At 41.1% G+C, this 18,340-nt stretch overlaps 1 protein-coding gene across 3 annotated transcripts in view; it reads right to left on the reverse strand.

The window, feature by feature from the left end:
• FOCAD (focadhesin) overlaps positions 1-12,320 on the reverse strand; it is a 118,870-nt gene extending 106,550 nt beyond the window's left edge. For 2 of the 3 annotated variants that reach the window (XM_086628998.1, XM_086628996.1), the window contains exons 1-4: positions 12,264-12,320; positions 8,550-8,624; positions 6,863-7,017; positions 1,395-1,499 (exon numbers count right to left, since the gene is read on the reverse strand). In XM_086628998.1, the coding sequence (XP_086485124.1) occupies positions 1,395-1,499; positions 6,863-7,017; positions 8,550-8,624; positions 12,264-12,320 (392 nt within the window). The remainder of the gene's footprint in view (positions 1-1,394; positions 1,500-6,862; positions 7,018-8,549; positions 8,625-12,263) is intronic. The other variant, XM_086628997.1, reaches the window with a different exon arrangement.
• Between the last annotated feature and the right edge of the window lie 6,020 nt (positions 12,321-18,340).

An 18,340-nucleotide genomic window follows, 5' to 3' on the forward strand; every position in this document is an offset into this window, starting at 1 on the left:
CAACTGGAAGCAAAAGGGAAAACAAAAAACCATATTGGCTAAGTTTGCTGCTTAATTTCAATTCTCTATTACTTCACTTCAAACCATTCTGAATTTCACCTTCCTTGTATGTTACCAGCAATTTTTCTTTTGGAATGGAAGAAGTAATAATCTTTCTTCACCTGACTGGAGAGAGGCTCTTTCTTTATTCCAGCCACATCCTGCTACCCTCTTTTTCACAAGGAGCCTGGATTAAGTCACTCGAACTTAGCTTCTTCTAATAGGAGACTTTAAACAAGTTATTTTACTACTAAAGAGAAAGTTTCCAAAAGAATTCCATCTTACTATCCTTCATTACCTGCCTTTTCAATAAAAACTGTTCTATAATAGTGTGAACTTTGTAGAAAGAACTGATATAGTTAGAAAAACAAAGGCACACAAGATCCCAGGAATGTAAGTGCATTCATCACTGCAAAGTCTGTTTCACTTTCCTTCAATATTTAATTTTGCTTATGCAAAGATATGATTCCTGTCTTCCAAATAGTGTATTTTATATCCTTAAAGCATTATAGCTACAGCCTGCTACAATGATATCTCTGAACTGCACAAAAAGCAACTTAAAAAGTGTTCATGAGATCTACCAAGCTGGGATCTTCTCCAGAAAAAGATACAATAGTCGTTTATATCAGCACTGACTCATGGTTCTCAAGAGCCGGAAGAAGTCACTAATGTGTCCCTTTAGGAAGGCTGCTATTGCATGACAAGCAGCTTTATATGAGTAGGTCTGGATGCTAAATAATTTATTTTTACATGGCAGCCACTTAAACAGTAAAAGCATTCAGGAACCCTACTTCGATAACAGGAATAAAGCAGGAAAGACAAGTGAGAGGGAAGCAGTCCACAGTCTTAAAAGAAAAGACTTATTAAAAGGACCATTAGCAATCATCCAGCTACTGCATTTGAACAAGTCTCAGTATTTATTTATTCTTTCTCAAGCACAGCCTTCATGTTGCCATTGCCCCTTTTGAGCTTATGGTGGCAATCTTACCTCTGTACTATAAAACCTCTTAAAACTTTCAACCAAAGAAAATAATCACAGAATCAGAGAACTGTTCAGGTTGGAAGGGAGCTCCTCAGATCATCTGGTAAAACCCATGCGCTCAAGCAGAGTCAGCCAGTGAAGGCTGCCCAGGATCACATGCAGTCAGGTTTTCATATCTCCAAGGATGGAGATTCCACAACCTCTGAGGGCAACCTGTGCCAGTGCTTGATTACCGGAACAGTTAAAAAATACAAAAAAAAAAAAAAAAAAGAAGACAGACTGAAAGCCAGTATCAACACTTAATCTATTTTTTTTTTGGGAAATCAGACAAAAAGTTATTACAGAATCGAAATAAAATCAACATGAAACTAACCTGATTCCATACAGATTCCAAACAGCCTCATCTCCATCTTTTCCCAGTTGAATAGCTTGAATTTGTAGTAATTTCGAAATAGTTTTTACTAAACCATGCACATTCCTGTTGACAAAAAGAAATAAATTACTGTCATATATGTAGTGATATTAGTTGATTCTTCCATAAGAGAAGGAATCCAGGAACAAACATTGATGCTCAAGAAATCTTGAGTTCTCCTTAAGGACCTCCTCACATCTGCCTACACAATTTTGGACAAGTTCTGCATCCACATGTCTTTGTTTTCCTTTTCACAAAATGAGCAAAACAGCAGAGAGAATAATTAATGCATCAATTAAAACTTTTGATTGTTTGCTTCTACCATATCTTAAACGTGCTGTCCCCAGCTTAACTGAAACTGGTGCTTTTAATATGTCAAAAAAGGAAAATTAACTCTTCTCTGAATGCAAATATATAAGTAAACATCCGCCATGATACACAAATTTCAACCGTGCCACTATCTAGCAAGAGAAATCACGTTGTCAGAAAAGACACTTTAGACATCTAGTTTGTGCTGACTTTTGATCTCAGAAGCCAAGGACTAGACAGATACAGCTACTTTATCTCCCTCTTCCTACTCTGTTTAATTTACCATTCAGGAAAACTCAAGAAACCACTGTATTTGTGGCATTTTGATAGGATTTCCTATATTCTCCTGGAGACACAACAGAGAAACTAACAGAGTCCACCACAAGGGGGAAAAAAAGCTCCGTGACCATGCAGTAAAGAGATCAGGAAGCCTAGAACTTATGACTGCTTGGCTGAGATTAAAAGGACAACTTTCAAAATTTGGCTCTCCTCTTCATAATTAAGTGCTTTCCACACCTTTCCAACTAAACCATGCCAGATCTAATCCCAGCCCTTCTCAAGAAAACAGCCTGGGTTCTACAACAAAACACTCTTTCACAAGGCAAAAATGCAGAAGCAGAGGAAAAAAAAAGTCATAGTTGATTCTTTGACTTTTCATCTAGAACATGCTATACACCTGCATCATCATCCCCTAACAATCTGCTAAATAGTTTGCCACTCGTGTTAATAAACCACAATGACTCCTCAATTTATTCACACAAGGAACAGGAAGAGCTAACACAATTACCATTATGAGACTGTCACCTGACAAAGTTACATCTATCACACAGGGCAAGATAAAGGAGGAAAAACATAATTCAGTGCCGGGGTTTTTTTTTGTGGTTATTTTTTGGTTGGTTGGTTTGGGTTTCTTTAGTTTTTGGGTTTTTAACTGTTTCCCCTTCTTTCCTTTCCAGCAGGAAAAAAAATCTGAAAAATCTATGTTATCTGTAATTCCTCTTCTCCATCAGTGAATGGAAAACTGCAGGAACTCCTCAGATGGCAAGCTGGAAACAAGAAATTATGCCGAACTTATGTAACCCTCTCATAGGAGAAACACTATCATCCTCATTACTGCGTTACAGTAATATTAACTGTCTGGCATACAGTACAGCATGCTCCACAAACATCTTCCTAAACTATGAATGGACATAAATACATTTAGATTGTTAAGCTGTACCAAAAAGTCTGAACAAATTTAAGCAATTTCTAATTGAAGGATAGGGAGACTTGATGTGAACATTTTTCAAAGACGGGGGTTTACACACACAGGCTGGACCAACGTCAGCACAACAATGTGTGGCAACAACATACAACCACAGAGAAATATCATGATTTGATATTCACAAACACCGTACTGAAGATTCAAAAACTGCAAAGGCAAAGGATCGTACGGTTACAGAGCCATAACCTAAAAACCCCTCGCATCATTCAAAAGAGAAAACGGGAACACAGAGGCAAACACCACTTACCTGCCAGACCTTCACTATAATTATCACCACCTGCAGACAGACTCTTTTCCATAAGCTAGTATGGCACACCAGGGAACATCCAGAGATTCCCACAGTGGACCTCTCTGCCAATAAATGTTTGGTTTCATATTCCAGATACAGGCAAAGAAGTATATTGTCTCTTCCATGCCTTTCACACTTGTGCCAACCGTGCTGGAAAACACTGATCCAGATCAAAACTGACAGAATATGCTTCTGTTTTCCTTCTTTCTTCCAAAAATGGATCAGTTGTAAGATGTGCCTGTAAAATCTTTAAAATGACTGGCTATCATGGAACCTGGCTCTCAAAACACTGAAACCTGACTATCCAAGAAAACATGAGGTTCGACAGAACTCTGCAGCAAAGCCATCAACGGGAAGGTGTGTAGCACGCTTCCAAATCTCTATACAGTCAACGTAACACACGGAGGAGGAAGGAAAGACTTTTGGATGGCTATAGGGAAGAAAGAGAACAACCACCTTTTAGATACTTCATGGCTAGAAAGAGTCGGTTAAACAGGAGTTTGCTAACATATTCCTCAGCTTCAACTAGGTAACTATGCAGTAAGGGGAAAAACAAACCCTAAAACACTCAATAAGGAAACAGGCTTCCCTGTTTGAAACTCCTGTAATGCTGGTACTAATTCCCAGGCAGGAAGTGGGAGCAGAATGACTAATTTAGGCTTTGCATTCAGCTCCTGACCACAAGCAGCACAGTGGTATGACATATTGCAAGGAGTTCCCCACCCCCTACAGGTGTGGACACTCATGTGATCAAAACATTCTGAAAACACACATACACAACAGAAATCCTTCTGACAATTTCTTAAAGATCACAATAATCCATTATTTCACAGCTTTTTAATAGATTGATTTGAATATTTATGCTCATTCATTTTTGAATATAGGCCAGAGTTTTCCCATCATCATCTAAACAGAGAGCTGGAGATCATAGAATCAGAGAATCATGGAATGGTTTGGATTCGAAGGTACCTCAAAGATCATCTAATTCCAACCCCCCTGCCATGGGCAGGGACACCCTCCACTACAACAGGTTGCCCAAAGCCTCATCCAACCTGGCCTTGAACACTTCCAGGGATGGGACATCCACAACTTCTCTAGGCAACCTGCTCCGCTGCCTCACCACCCTCTGAGTGAAAAATTTCTTCCTTATATCCAATCTAAATCTGCCCTCATTCAGTTTAAAGCCATTGCCCCTTGTCCTATCACTACATGCCCTTGTAAAAATTCCCTCTCCAGCTTTCCTGTAGGCCCCCTTCAGATACTGGAAGGCTGCAATAAGATCACCCCAGAGCCTTCTCTTCTCCAGGCTGAACAGCCCCAACTCTCTCAGCCTGTCTTCATAGCAGAAGCCCTCGGATCATCTTCATGGCCCTCCTCCGGACCCGCTCCAGCAGCTCCATATCCTTCGTGTGCTGGGGACTCCAGAGCTGAACACAGTATCCGAGGTGGGGTCTCACGAGAGCAGAGCAGAGGGGCAGAATCACCTCCCTCGACCTGCTGGCCACACTTCTTTGGATGCAGCCCAGGATACAGTTGGCCTTCTGGGCTGCCAGCGCACATTGCTGGCTCATGTTGAGCTTTTCATCCACCAGCACTCCCAAGTCCTTTTCCTCAGGGCTGCTCTCCATTCTCTGCCCAGCCTGCACTTGTGCTTCGGATTGCCCCGACCCACGTGCAGGACCTTGCACTTGGCCTTGTTGAACTTCATGAGGTTCTCATTACTATATATACATATATTTACACATGTATACATATTTCGCATACATGCATACACAAACACACGCATAAATATCATGTTCCATCAAGTTTAAAGTCTAGAGGCATCAGAGGAAACTGAACAGTGGGCCTAAGAGACAGTTACGGTACAGTGATGCACCAGGGAGGCAAGAATAGATTCACATCTGTATAATGAGCAGATCATGTGAATCACGTAAGTCAACTCAGACAAGCACAGGATGTTCACCTCTGACAAAGAAAAACACTTTTCCTTCAGAATTTGGTAAACAAAATAAAACCCACCAGGTGCACTAAGCTCCTGCTAAATTCATCATAACAGAAGGAAGAGAAGCAAGAACACAACATGAGTCTTTGCCAATAAAACATTCCCCTAACTCCATTTGGCACTACAAGGTGCTCCACAGTTGCATGTCACTTTCTGCTGGCCGCCAATTTCATATTTACTTTATTTTAGAGACACTGTGCACATAGTAGTGCAAAGCCACAGAGCAAACCTGGATGAAAATTTGGCAGGGAACAGGATGATGAACAGCAGGCTACAATTCTAAAAAGAGTCAAGAAAAAAGTATCAGCATTGAAATGAACCGATCTGAAATTGTCTGTTTAATCAGCTCCTGAGGCTACAGGCATTTTAAACCCACAAGCTTCTGTGGCTAGGCTATATAAAAGCTGCTTTACAACCCATAGTGGTTTGAATTGTAACAGCATGGGTGGAGGGATAAGCTGAAAATACTTAAAAGGTTCCTGGGTAATTTGCCAGCACTTACTATAACAATCAGTCACGTGTGCTGGTTTCACAAAAGAAAAAAAAATAATCTAAGAATGGTGTAGGAATGGGGCAGATCCAAGTCCTTTCAGTACATAACTCTCATTCTGTTTTTAAGGTTAACTCAAACCTACATACTCCATGAGAAACCTCACCATAAAACTGATCATATGAAGGTTAAAAGGGGTGAAAAATGTCTTGAATATTGTGGTTCTTGCAACCTCTATGCTGAGCCTGCCAGTGTAATACACCACAGCTACTGCACCAGTTAGCTGGCTTGACGAAAAATAACTCTAGCATTCTCTAGCAGGAGAATGAGAAGGCTTAGTGCAGAAATCCAGTTAGCTATCAAAAATCAGAAGAGGAAGATAACCCAAGGAACTTTATAAGGTTGGTAGATTTGAATGGAAACATCTTTCCAATAATCATTTGACTTCCCGTTTATAAATTTCATGCAGTATCTTCTTCCTCCACAACTGCATTCTCTCAGTATGTTGCATAGTCAGTCTAGCTCAAAACACCATTGTGAGATGCAGGCATTATATTTGCAGAATTTTATTAAGAGGAAGTAGCTGCAGAGTTAGGTAAAGTGATTTCTTCCTCAGCAGACAAGGAAACAAAGCCCAGAACTCCTAATCCCTACCCACAGTCACATGGTGACTACTTGAGCCACTAGTTAGTTGGACAGAGTGATTAGGAAGTTATTTCCCTCCTCCATAATGGAAGTAGCTGCCATTTGCTTCCCCATTCCCTGTGACAGAGGCAACAAAACCAGGCAGTGCATTGACTTCTGAGGTTCCACAGTTCAGAGCATTAGTCTGAACTGCTAACCGTTTCAGCTTACACGCACAGGATACTCTGAGTTCTCCAGTCCGACCCACGCTGCCAAGATTAAAACAACAGTCTTCAGCACAGTGGTAGGGCAATGCAAGTCCTTAATGCTACCACTTTTTTGAAAATACTGTCATTTACAGAACCTCTCCTCTTCACCTGTACTTACAAGGGAAAAACAATGACTGATAACCAGCTGGCAAAAATCACAAAATGAGGCAACCAAACAATACCTTGCTGAGGGAACTAAGTTGAGAGCTCCATGAAGAACATAGTCGAGCTCAGCATGTTTCTCCACTACAAGTGCCACCAATCCCTCAGAGCAGGCTGTTCGCACGGCAACGTTCTCGCTGCAGCACTTCTCCCAGAGCAAGTTCAGAGCAGGAGTCTGAAGTCAAAAGCATGACACAAGCAATGAGAAGGCTGACACTGATTTCTCTTTATCCATTTCAAACATGCTTCTAAGTAAAAACCTACTGAACAGCTTCTCCTGAAGTCTTAGAGAGCACAAGATGGGAAGCTGGGGTACAGATTCCACACCTAAGGAAGGCCTTTCCCAGGACAGCTCCCACTTTCTGCCACCTACTGCCTAGGCCCTCAACAGGGACAGGAGTCTCTGCGAAGGGGGTAAGGCGGACTAATTTTTCAGCTGTGCCTATACCGGTAGGCTATCATCCATTTCATTTTCTATAAAAAGATCAAGATGTACCTGGAGACAACTCAGGAACTGCTACGTCAAGCTATGCCTACAGCAAGCAGACAGCTAGAGGCAGGCATGCAAAGGGCTATCCAAAGGTAAGTCATCTTTACTCGCTATATGGAGTTCTCAGTTCTCTCCGTTTGCTAGTAAGCACAAAGATTGGGCAGAATCCTTCAAAACTGCTGCTTGTTTTCATGCTAGATTTGGATTCCTAGGTTAGCTTGGTGACTTTTTGGCTTCCAAATGGAGAAACAAGGAACATTTTTCAACAACCAAAGTCTGAAATGCTCTTGAATAAAAAGGGAGCCTGTAACATCTAAGTGGCACAATCTTCTGATTCTTAGCATTTTAGAAGGGGTTGCTGTATTTCAGTTTAATACCTTCATAGAGTACTAAATGGGAAAAGTCAGCTCGTAGCTCAAAACAGAATGTCATTTGGAAACATGATTATGATCAGGACTGTTGGAAGAGTTTCTGTTAAAGAAACTACTCACCTCCAACATTCCCTCACACCAAAACTCACCACTTTTCAGGTATGGGTTTCCTAGTTCAGGATTTGTTTGGTTTTTAAGACTTCAGACTGGGACGAAAACCCCACAAATCATTATCTGCTCATTTCTGTACAAATCAGCTTTTGGAGAGAAAAACCCAGAAGAGCAAATCCTAACTAACACCTCTCCTGGGTTGCTGTGACACTTGCAAATGCCAGCATTTCATATGCCTCTCAGTTAACAAGCCAGACCCGCGTTTAAGCAAGCTCGACTCAACTACAAGGCTAATTATGCCTTTGCATCATGCTCTTTCATGAAATACAAGCTCTACCTAGCTAATACGAAATATAACACTAATACAGGTATGTGAAATGTCACACTGAAATTTTTATTGTGATGTAAAAGACCTTCCTACCCTAGTGACGATGTCTCACCATACGGCACTTGACTTGCAGTAGCACAAAGTCAAATAAAAGTCTCTTAAACAGAGCATAGCTAGATGTTGGTATTCTGCAGAATTAAGATTTCTGCCACAAAGACTTCTGATAGAAATAAAACTGCTTTTCTCGTCCCAGAGATTTACTGTTTCTACCCATATGCCCAGATGCATATTATTAACTACCTTACTTAACCTCTAGGATTTATTGAAATTACACAATGGGGAAGCCATAGAAAAACGTAAGCACATATGGATGGGAGAGGAGATAGAAGTGAAAGAATATCACAGACCTGATCAGATGCCTGGCTGATCTTCTCTGAAGAAACATTTTCTTTCAGTACTGCAGCAATCAGATGACTCACTGCCTAAAAGAGAAAAAAAAATAAAAAAACCCATGCATATCAAGCATTATTTTTCACTTCTCCACTAGGAAAGATTTACACTGCTGTTGCCTACAATCATTTTATCATGATTTGAAATACCAAACTTACTGGTACGGAAGCTAAAATATGTTTTATGGTCTCCATAATGCTGGCATGCTGATTTTTACTGCTATCCTGAGGCAGAAGAGAAACAAACTTTCACAGGGCTCCACATAGATCCAAGGGTCTCTTTGTACAGAATCTCTTATAGGATAACAATCAGGTACGTTCTCAGGAACTGCAGATATTTTAATGCATCGACTGTAATAGGCATTTACACCTCCACTGTTGTACAGATCTCAGTCTATTTAACAGTACTGGTAATTATTAAAACCCTTTACTACATAGGGGAGCAGAAGCAGAACACAGCAAATCTAATTAACCTGTCTCAATTCTTGCATCACAAGTTTTGCTAAACATTCATGACACACATACTATCATACCTTAAGCACTTGACGTTTCTTCTAGCACACCTACTGCCAGAAATGTTTCCTTTACTTTAAACAAGGCATTTAAAGTTAACAGCATTCCTTGTAAAGCTATTTTGTAGCACAGATCATGAATAAGATTTAAATTTTCAAGGTCCTCCAAAACAATGCTTCAGTCCTAGAGAACAGCATATGTTTGAGGTTTAAGATTAAGTATCTCATTCTATTTTAATAGAAGGAATGTTTGACTTTGTCAAACTGCCTTAAAAAATCTAAATGTGGATTGAAATACTGAAATACCCTCAAAGGCTTCAAGGTGTTCAAATCCAGCCTTTTGTCTTCTGACTCATTTCTAATGCCTTACTCTGTCTTGTTTCATAATCATTGATGGTGCTACACAGAAAGCCCTTTCTGTGAGAGGCAGAGATATCTTTCCACAGTTAAGACCAGAAAAATGTTTCAGATTATCAGTGTACCCAAAGCAGCAGCTGCATCTGCTCTTCTACGGTAAGGACAGATCCTTACTTTTGGAAAAGAAAACTAGAAAGCCAAGAAGAAAAAAACAGTAGTAACATTTCTGTTTCATTAGTGTATAAAAAGACAGGAACGGATTATTTTTCATGTTTTCTGGTTCCTTCTCCTTTCAGGATTTATTTACACTTCTGTCATGGTTTAGCCCAGCCAGTAACTAAACACCACACAGTCGCTCGCTCACCCTCCCTCTTCTCGAGGGAATGGGGAAGAGAATTAAAGGAAAAAAGGGAAAGAGATCCGTGGGTTGAGATAAGAACAATTTAATAATAATAATATAACAATAATAATATATACAAAGTGATGCACAGTATCATTGCTGACCACCCAGTGACCAAGGTCTGTCCTGTCCCCGCTAGCGATCCCGAAACAGGTAAGTCCTGACACCACAATCCCAGACAAGCTAGAGGCCCGACAAGACAGCAAGACAGAGAGAGAGAGTGCGCGCCTCTGGAAAAGCAAAAGTCCTTCTTTTCGATTAACCCTAATCTTTATACTGGGCATGATGCTGCATGATATGGAATACCTAACTGGCCAATTTAGCCTTCAATCCTAAATTCAAATCATAAGGAAAGCTGTGGACCCTTTGTCCTGGCCATGGTCCCCCCAAGCCTGTTGTGCTCCTGCACTCCGGCAAAACATGGCAAGCTGAAAAATCTATGATGTCTCAGTGCCAACTATAAACATCAGTGTGTTATCAACAGTCTTCTCATAGTCAATCTCAGACTAAAACCAAAACAGAGCTCTTCTAGCTGATAAAAAGAAGAAATAACTCTGTCCCAGCAAAAACCAGGACAACTTCATTTAGATACTAGTTGCTAGCCTGTCAAGACAAGCAGTAGCACTCTGAGACAACAGTTCATGTTTCCAGGAAAGATGACACTTTAAACCTTCCTAGACTACAAGAATTATGCTTTTCAAAGGTTTGTATATATACTTTATCACATTTAACTTAAAAAGACAGTTTATTATTTGGGAATCTTACTCTTGTGAAAACAGAAAGAGAAAATGGAACAAATTCTGGTATTTATCTCTCTTTGTCTGCAGCTATTGCATGGCAAGAGCAACAACATGCTCCCCAGACAGATTAGATCTTTTTAAGTGCACTTACCAAGTGAATATTCTATTATTTTTTCTTTTTCCTGCCTATAAGGAACTTCAGAAGTTAATTCACAGTCAAATCCTTAAAACACTTCCAATACACTGGGAAAGGGGCTTATCAACAGAAACTGGCTTTTGCAGAGAGCTATATAGGAAAGTCAAAATGCGTGTTAGTGCTCACCACTTTCCAAGAACTTGATGCACCAGCAAAACTTTTTCACCTAAAAGACTATGTTCAAGTTCCTCACTTCACTGATCCTCATCTGTGTAGGTTACATACTCTGCAGAACAGGCGTCTTCTCTTTCTGGGACCAACCAAGAGAATCTGCCATGAATCCTGGCCTGATGACAGTTTGCAGATTTCAGCTTGCCTTTCAGGGGTCACAGAACATAAGTGAAAACCAGCAAAACAACCAAAGCACACCAGTAGCCCTTAATGATGTGCAGCTGTAGTAATGAGCCAAGGCATTTCAGCAATACTTGTACCACGAGGACACTATTCTGCACTGAAGAAACATTAACTAGATGCCAAGTCCTACTCATCAGGCTCGGTAATGATGTGAACTAATTTGAGTACAAGACCCTTTGCTAGACCTCAGATGAACTGTGGCTTTCAGGGACATGACTTCCTCTCCTAAATGCCAAGTTGATCACAAGGGGACTTGTGTGTGTCTCAAACTTAATTATTGTAAGCCAATGTGGACTGAATCGAACTGAAAAGGCAACAGAGACACCAGGTTGCACAGAGTGCATTACCTTCAACTTATTCCATCAAACAAGTGGATACATATTTAATCCTGAATTCAGAAGAGGAAGAAAACAGGAAAGTTAGCAATGATCTTACAGCTGAAGAGATACGTTTTTAACACTGAAATGAGAGAGGGCCGAAGCAAGGGAAGTGTATTTTTTAAACAGAGCCTATGACTGACTTACTTCCTGTCCACTAAAAATACTACGATAAACACTTTATGCACACGAGAAAATCTCAGGTGAACAGGAGTCAATGCATGAATCTGAAAATAAAGGGGTTTGGTCAGCTGATCACAGTGGAGCTGTATACAGTTATACTTCGATGACAGACAAGACTGCAGCAGTTCATCACCTCTCATCATACAGGAAGAAAACAGATCAGTCCTAAAGATGGTTCTGTAAAGTATTGTCAAATATTTGATCCCACAGATGACATCTGGTAACCCCTGGCTTCTCTTGAGATCACAGGGTCACTGAAAACCACTCGGCCCCACTTAAACCTTTCAGTCCCAGAAAAGTTTCTCATTTTCCCACAGAGACTTTACAGTGATCATCAATTATGCCCAATGTTTGGATTACACAGAGAGGGCAGTTAGCATTTGTTTGCAACTTAAGAACACCCTATTTCTATGGTTTTCTGCCTTTGGAGCAAAAAAACCCCCAAAACCCAAAAACGCTCTTCCTTATCACCTTCTTACAGTCAGGCAGCAGACCGTGGAACAAAGATTTACAGAGACAATTCAATTTGTTTAATGCTTTTTAAAAAAATTACCTGTGACTGAATAACTGCATTAGGAAATTCAAACCGCTTCTTGATGTCATCCAACATTTTGGCTCTGTCATATGACGCTCACTCTGCAAGAGAGATTAAAAAAATATACTTAGGACTAGGAAAGAAAGCATGCTATTTGCCAGAAAAAAACCCACAAGACTTATGTTGTACTTAACAGCAGATGAAAGTGTTAGAGAATTTTCTTCTGCCTCCTAAGTCTACCACATCACCTTGTTTTATGGGCTTAAACCCAAGAAATGCCAAATACTCACTGGTCTTGCACAAAGCATGGGTGATCAACATTTCCTAAAGCTGGAGTAAACACACAGCTCCATACGGCACAGCACACTCACACTTAAAATGCTTCCAAGAATACATGCTCTCAAAGCACATCTCATTGACTTGAAAATAGGACAGCTCCAGAGGAGTCTTCACCGTTTCTAAAACGTGATTTAAAATGCAAAATTCTCCACAATTTTTTCAATTATTTCATGCAAAAAAAGAATTAAAACAAACAAAAGACCCACCTGTGAGCCTGTAAATGGTAATTGTAGTTAGGGACTGGAACATTTGACAAAAACACCCTTATCTATAAGTTGGAATACACAGGAACCCATAAGCTCCCAGGAACCTAAATTGGAGAGAAATCACAACTCAGCTTACCATGCTGCACACCACTGAAAATGAAGCCCAACAGCAAACATTAAAACATTTCAGTTTACTGTAAACACACCTCCAGTCACTTGGGATGGCTTCCTTAAATAAAAACAAACCACCACACAGCACTTGCTGAAAACCTAAGGGTAACCTCTGCAATAAGCACTGAGAAACCCCACATGCGCAGTACTCCAATTTCAAGATATGCTATCAGTGTGATGCGTTCAGAGTCTTGCCACTTGTTTTCAAAAAGACAGAACCAAACCCTGGAAACATGGAAATGCACCATGGGCTACAACAAATTCTGTTCACAGCAGGAAAACCCTACAGTTACCACCTCAAGGAATATAAATTCCTGGCTGTTGAACAGCATAATATTCCCATATACTTGTGAATCACAGTTTTGTGGAGGAAAAAAAACCTCCTAACTGTACTCAGAATTATGCCAGTATGGGTTTGTATCATTTTAGAACAGATTTCATTGCGTTTTGAGACAATAGGTGTCCATAAAATAAATGAACATAAATTAAACTAGAGTTGACATCTCACTTTTTTAAAAAAGACATATCATCACTACAGCAAACAATTCCAGACATACTTACACATGTTGAGTATGTCTAGCAACTCCAGCAGATCTAGATGCATTCAATCTATTTGTATATACAGAAAAACAACCCCCTCCAGTTCTATCTAGCAAGCAGCAAAATGATGGAAGGTTCCTTCCTGGGTAGTTTTGACACAAACACACCGGAATTATATGCTATCTGCCACCAGGTAATTTATAGTACTGATATTAAAAGGAGAAACTACAGTAGAGAATCATTAGAAGCACAGTCCATACTTTCAATGGAAGCACAAATCAGTTATTTCAGGCAGACTAGAAGTCTATCCATTTCCCATCAGAAACAAATCCTCAATTTCAATCAACCTACACTAAACATCCACAAGATTATTACAATGCAGCAGCTACATCGATGCAATTTAATTAATTTAAATACAGTATAAACAGTTCTTCAATCTTTGTCACTCAGCCTCAGCAAAGGCACTTGCACGTGCATATGGAACACCTGGAAATTTTACAGGATCATTGGATAATTAAAGCTGGCAGAGACCTAAGGACACCTCTACTTCAACCTCCTGTTCAAAGGAAGTTCAGCTATGCACTCAGATCAGGTTGCTCAGGGCCTTGTCCCATCAGGGCTTGAACATCTCCAAGAACAGAGAAGGCACCACCTTACTGAGCTGTCCTGATTCATAAAACTTTTCATCACTAGCCTGAGCTTTTTTTGCCACATGGCTGTCTTCTTCATTCCCCTCACATTGGTGCTAGGGCTGCTGTTGGGTATCCCTGAAGCTGTCCTTCCTCCCAGCTGAACCAGCCTCTCCTCACAGGGGAAAGGCTCCAGCCTCACTGCCCCCATGGTCTCTCCTGAATTCATTCCTACTGGTCAGTGTCCCTTCTGTACTGGGGGATCCAAAACCAGACACGTTGATATGAGGTCTAACGAGTGCTAGGGAGAGTGGGATAAGCCCCACCCCAGCCTGGCTCCCAGGCTATGCCCTGTTCATACTGCCTGGGGTACAGCCTGCCAGGGTCCTTGGCCATCTCCACAGAACTGCTCCCCAGCCAGCCCATCCCCAGGCTGTACTGTGAGGGCAAGGGCAGGACAGGACATTTGTCCCTGATGAAATTGCTGAGGTTCCCATCAGTCTGCTCCTCTCATCTGTCCAGAGGGCAGATCTGCCAGCGGGCAACCATCCTACCTTTGGCACAAGAACACTGTAGGAGACAGTGCTGAAAGCCTTGCTCAAGTTGAGGTAAACGACATCTACTGCTTTCCCCTTGTCTACAAATCCAGTTATTTTATCCTTAGTAAAGACAATCAGGTGGGTCGGGCGTAATTTTTCCTTGGTAAATCCACACCCATGTTTACTCTTCTCAATAAGAACCACTGAATCAGAGTTTAGGGTGGAATAAAGATCTCCAGACGTCATCTAGTCCAATCCTCCCATCAAAACTGGTCTGATTAGATCAGTTTGCTCTATGCCAAGCCCAGTCAAGTCCTGAAAGGTTCCAAGGATGGAGTTTCCCTGGGCAAGTTGTTCCAATACTCAACAACCCTCATGGTAAAAAAAACCAACGTTTTCTTATACTTAATAGGAATTTTCATTTGTATATAAGAGAATTTTCAGGTGTATATAAGAAAATTTTTCTTTGTATATAGTCAGCTTGTGCCTGTTGCCTCTCATCCTATTGCTGTGCACCTCTGACAACAGCCTAGTTCCATCTTTTCCCCATCCTCCCACCAGGCAGTTGCAAACAGCAATAACGTCTCTCTTTTGCCTTCACCTCTCCAAGCTGACTGGGCACAGTTCTCTTAGCTTCCCCTCATATGTTTTGTGCTCTAGACCCCTGACCTTCTTGGTGGCCCCTACTGGACTTGCTCCAGTGTCCTTCTTGTAGTGGGGAGCTCCAATTCTCAGTGTAGCACTCCAGACGCTACCTCACAAGTGCCACACAGAAGGGAACAATCATGGTCACAGACATCACATTTTTACTAATACAGCACAAGATGCAGCTGCCCTTTCTTGCTGCCACACTGCACTGTGGACTCACATTCATCTTGGTGTCTACCAGGACACCCCAACAGCGTCTCTTCTGTAGACCTGCTTCCTAGACAGCCAGCCCCTGTCTGTACTGATGCATGGGATTATTTCATTCCGGATGCAAGACCTTGCACTGTTCCATGCTGAATTGCAAGAGGTTCCCATCAGTCCATTTCTCCAGACTGCTCAGGTCCACCTGAAGAGCACCTTACTCACCAGTGCTTTGAATGCTCTCTGCAATTTGTGTCAGCCACAAATTTGCTGAAGGCACTCCATCTCATCATCCAAATCATTAACGAAGGCACTATGCAGCGTTGGGCCCAGTACTGATGCCCGCAGGACATAATTACTTGCCAGTCTGATAAGACTTTGCATCACTGACCATCACCCTTTGAGCCCAATCATCCACCCAGTTTTCCATGGACTATACTGTCTGCTTACCCAGGCCATATTTTACCAATTTATGACAGGGAGACAATGTAATTCTGTATCAACGGGCTTGCTAAAGTATACAACATCCACTGCCCTCCTGTTGTTCACACCACAAGTAAACGTGTTATGGAAAGCACTGAGGTTGGTCAGGCAGGCATGATTTGCCCTTGTTAAATCCACACTGACTGCTCCTAGTCACTCCCTATTCTTCTTGCATCTAAAAATGGCTTCTCCAAAGACATGTTCCCCAGCCTTCCCAGGGACTGAAGTGATATTGACTAGCTTGCAGTCGACTGGGTCCTCCTCCCCTTACTTCTCCTGCCCAGAAACGTGCTCCAAGAGGATGCACTCCATGATCTTATCGCAGACTGAAGTAAGGTTGACATGCTTGCTGTACTCCATGCTGACCTTTTTGCCCAAAAATGGGTCGTTTGCCTTTCTGCAGTCATTGTAGATTTCCATGACCTTTGGAAGATTAACAGAGAGCAACCTCACAAGGGCATCGGCCAGCTCTTAGCATCAAGGAAACGTTCTACTTTTCTTTGTTCGACATTTTACTACTAATATAAGGGTAGAAGCTCCTCTTGTTGCTGCTGACATCCCTTGCAAGTTTCAACTTGCACTGAGCTTTGGCTTTTCTAATATCATCTCTGTTATTATGCTCAAGTAACGTTTCTAAACAGCACCTCTGTAGACTGCTCCTGCCTCCTGTATGCTGCCAATTTTGTGCTGGAACACACTGTTTAGTCTCCCAGTACATCTGGTTGGTTTCCTGAGCATTGGGATGGTCTTCTCTTGAACCTTACGCAGTGCTTATAGCTCTGCCAGCTTTCCTGAGCTTCTTTACCCTTCAAAGCTACCTCTCACAGGGTCTCATGGAAGTGTCCCCTGAATAAGTCAAAATCTGCTCTCCTCAAGTCCTGAAGGTCTGTACTTTGCTATTGGCCTTCCTCATACCACTTCTTCTTGACTCAAAGGTGTCACAAGGAAATAAAACCTCATTGCAGAAAGAGGGAGAAAGCTGCATCCTCAACTGAACAGACACTTGCATAGCTTCTGACCTGAACTTTAGAATGGGGAACCAGATGAATCAAAAATAAAAAAGACACCACCCCGCACATTGCTGCAAAGCTTACAGGGCAACGCAACTGGAAAACATGGCAAAAAATGCAGGAATCCACTGCATCCAACTTTAATGGCATTTTTTGAAGAGCACATTGAAACACATAGTATTGGAAATCTGACAAGCTAGAAGTATAACACCATCACTCTTAAGTACAAAAAGAACTTCAAGCATCATGACATCATCATTCAACAAAGCAGTTCTGTCGATATTAAAGGAGTCTGCTGATTGCACGTGGATTTGACTACATGCTTAATAGTAAGCAAGAAGGCTTTAAGAATTAGATAGTTAATATAGTTAGGCTGAAGTATATAATGCTCAAGTATTGCGAAGAGAAAAAAAGAGAATGAAGCTTACTTTTAATATATTTTATTATCTATTTCGAAAATGCATTTTGCACAGGGACAAAGAGCAGAAAGCTATTGATCTCAAATACATACTTAATAGAATATCTCTTCATAACTAGGTTGCGGAACGCTATTATTTCACTCCAATAAAATACAAACATTAAATGCTATTTTATAGTTCTCTTAATCTATGCACATGATTTTATGGTTATTCATCTGTGCAACAATAAGTCTTTCTTCTTGCTATGCATTATTTGGAGCACTTACTTTCTCTCTGCTGACTTTGCACTCCCAGAGAAACAGATCACGGAAGGTGATCACTGGCAGTGCTGTCAGAGAACCAATAACATTCCATTCTTTTGAGAAAACGCAAAAAATTCACAGACAACATTTAGCAAATTTAAAAATCAGCAAAAGGAAAACTTTAAGGAAGCAGTACCCAGCCAAAGGGTAGTGGCTACTATTCTTTGAAAGCTTTGAAGAGATACACTTTCACCTAACATTCATGTTGGCACCTGGAGGCCAAATGAACTTAGCAGTTCAAAACTTCAATCAGGAAAAGGTTAGGAATTGCTAAATACACTCTTGAGCTGGGCACAACTCCCCACAATGCTATTTATTCATTTATATCCCACTTCTCAAAGCATCATTTCCAGTCTCCCCAACAGCAAATAACCTCCACAGAAACATCGTACAATTTGTGCACTCAGAGTGACGATATAATGAGACAAAGACAGTAAGAATACCACATTTAGAAGAAGCACAGCTGCTGTTGGTAATAAATGCAGAGCCAAAAGATAACCAAAAATCAATGCAGAAAATTCCAAGTATGATTTATAAAACAGAACCTCAGCACTACCTAAATCTGGAGTCAGTATAAAAAACCCCAAAACCCAAGCAAATCCTTTTCT

The sequence above is a fragment of the Tauraco erythrolophus genome, chromosome Z, assembly GCF_009769465.1.
Source record: "Tauraco erythrolophus isolate bTauEry1 chromosome Z, bTauEry1.pri, whole genome shotgun sequence".
NCBI classification, from domain to species: Eukaryota; Metazoa; Chordata; class Aves; order Musophagiformes; family Musophagidae; genus Tauraco; species Tauraco erythrolophus.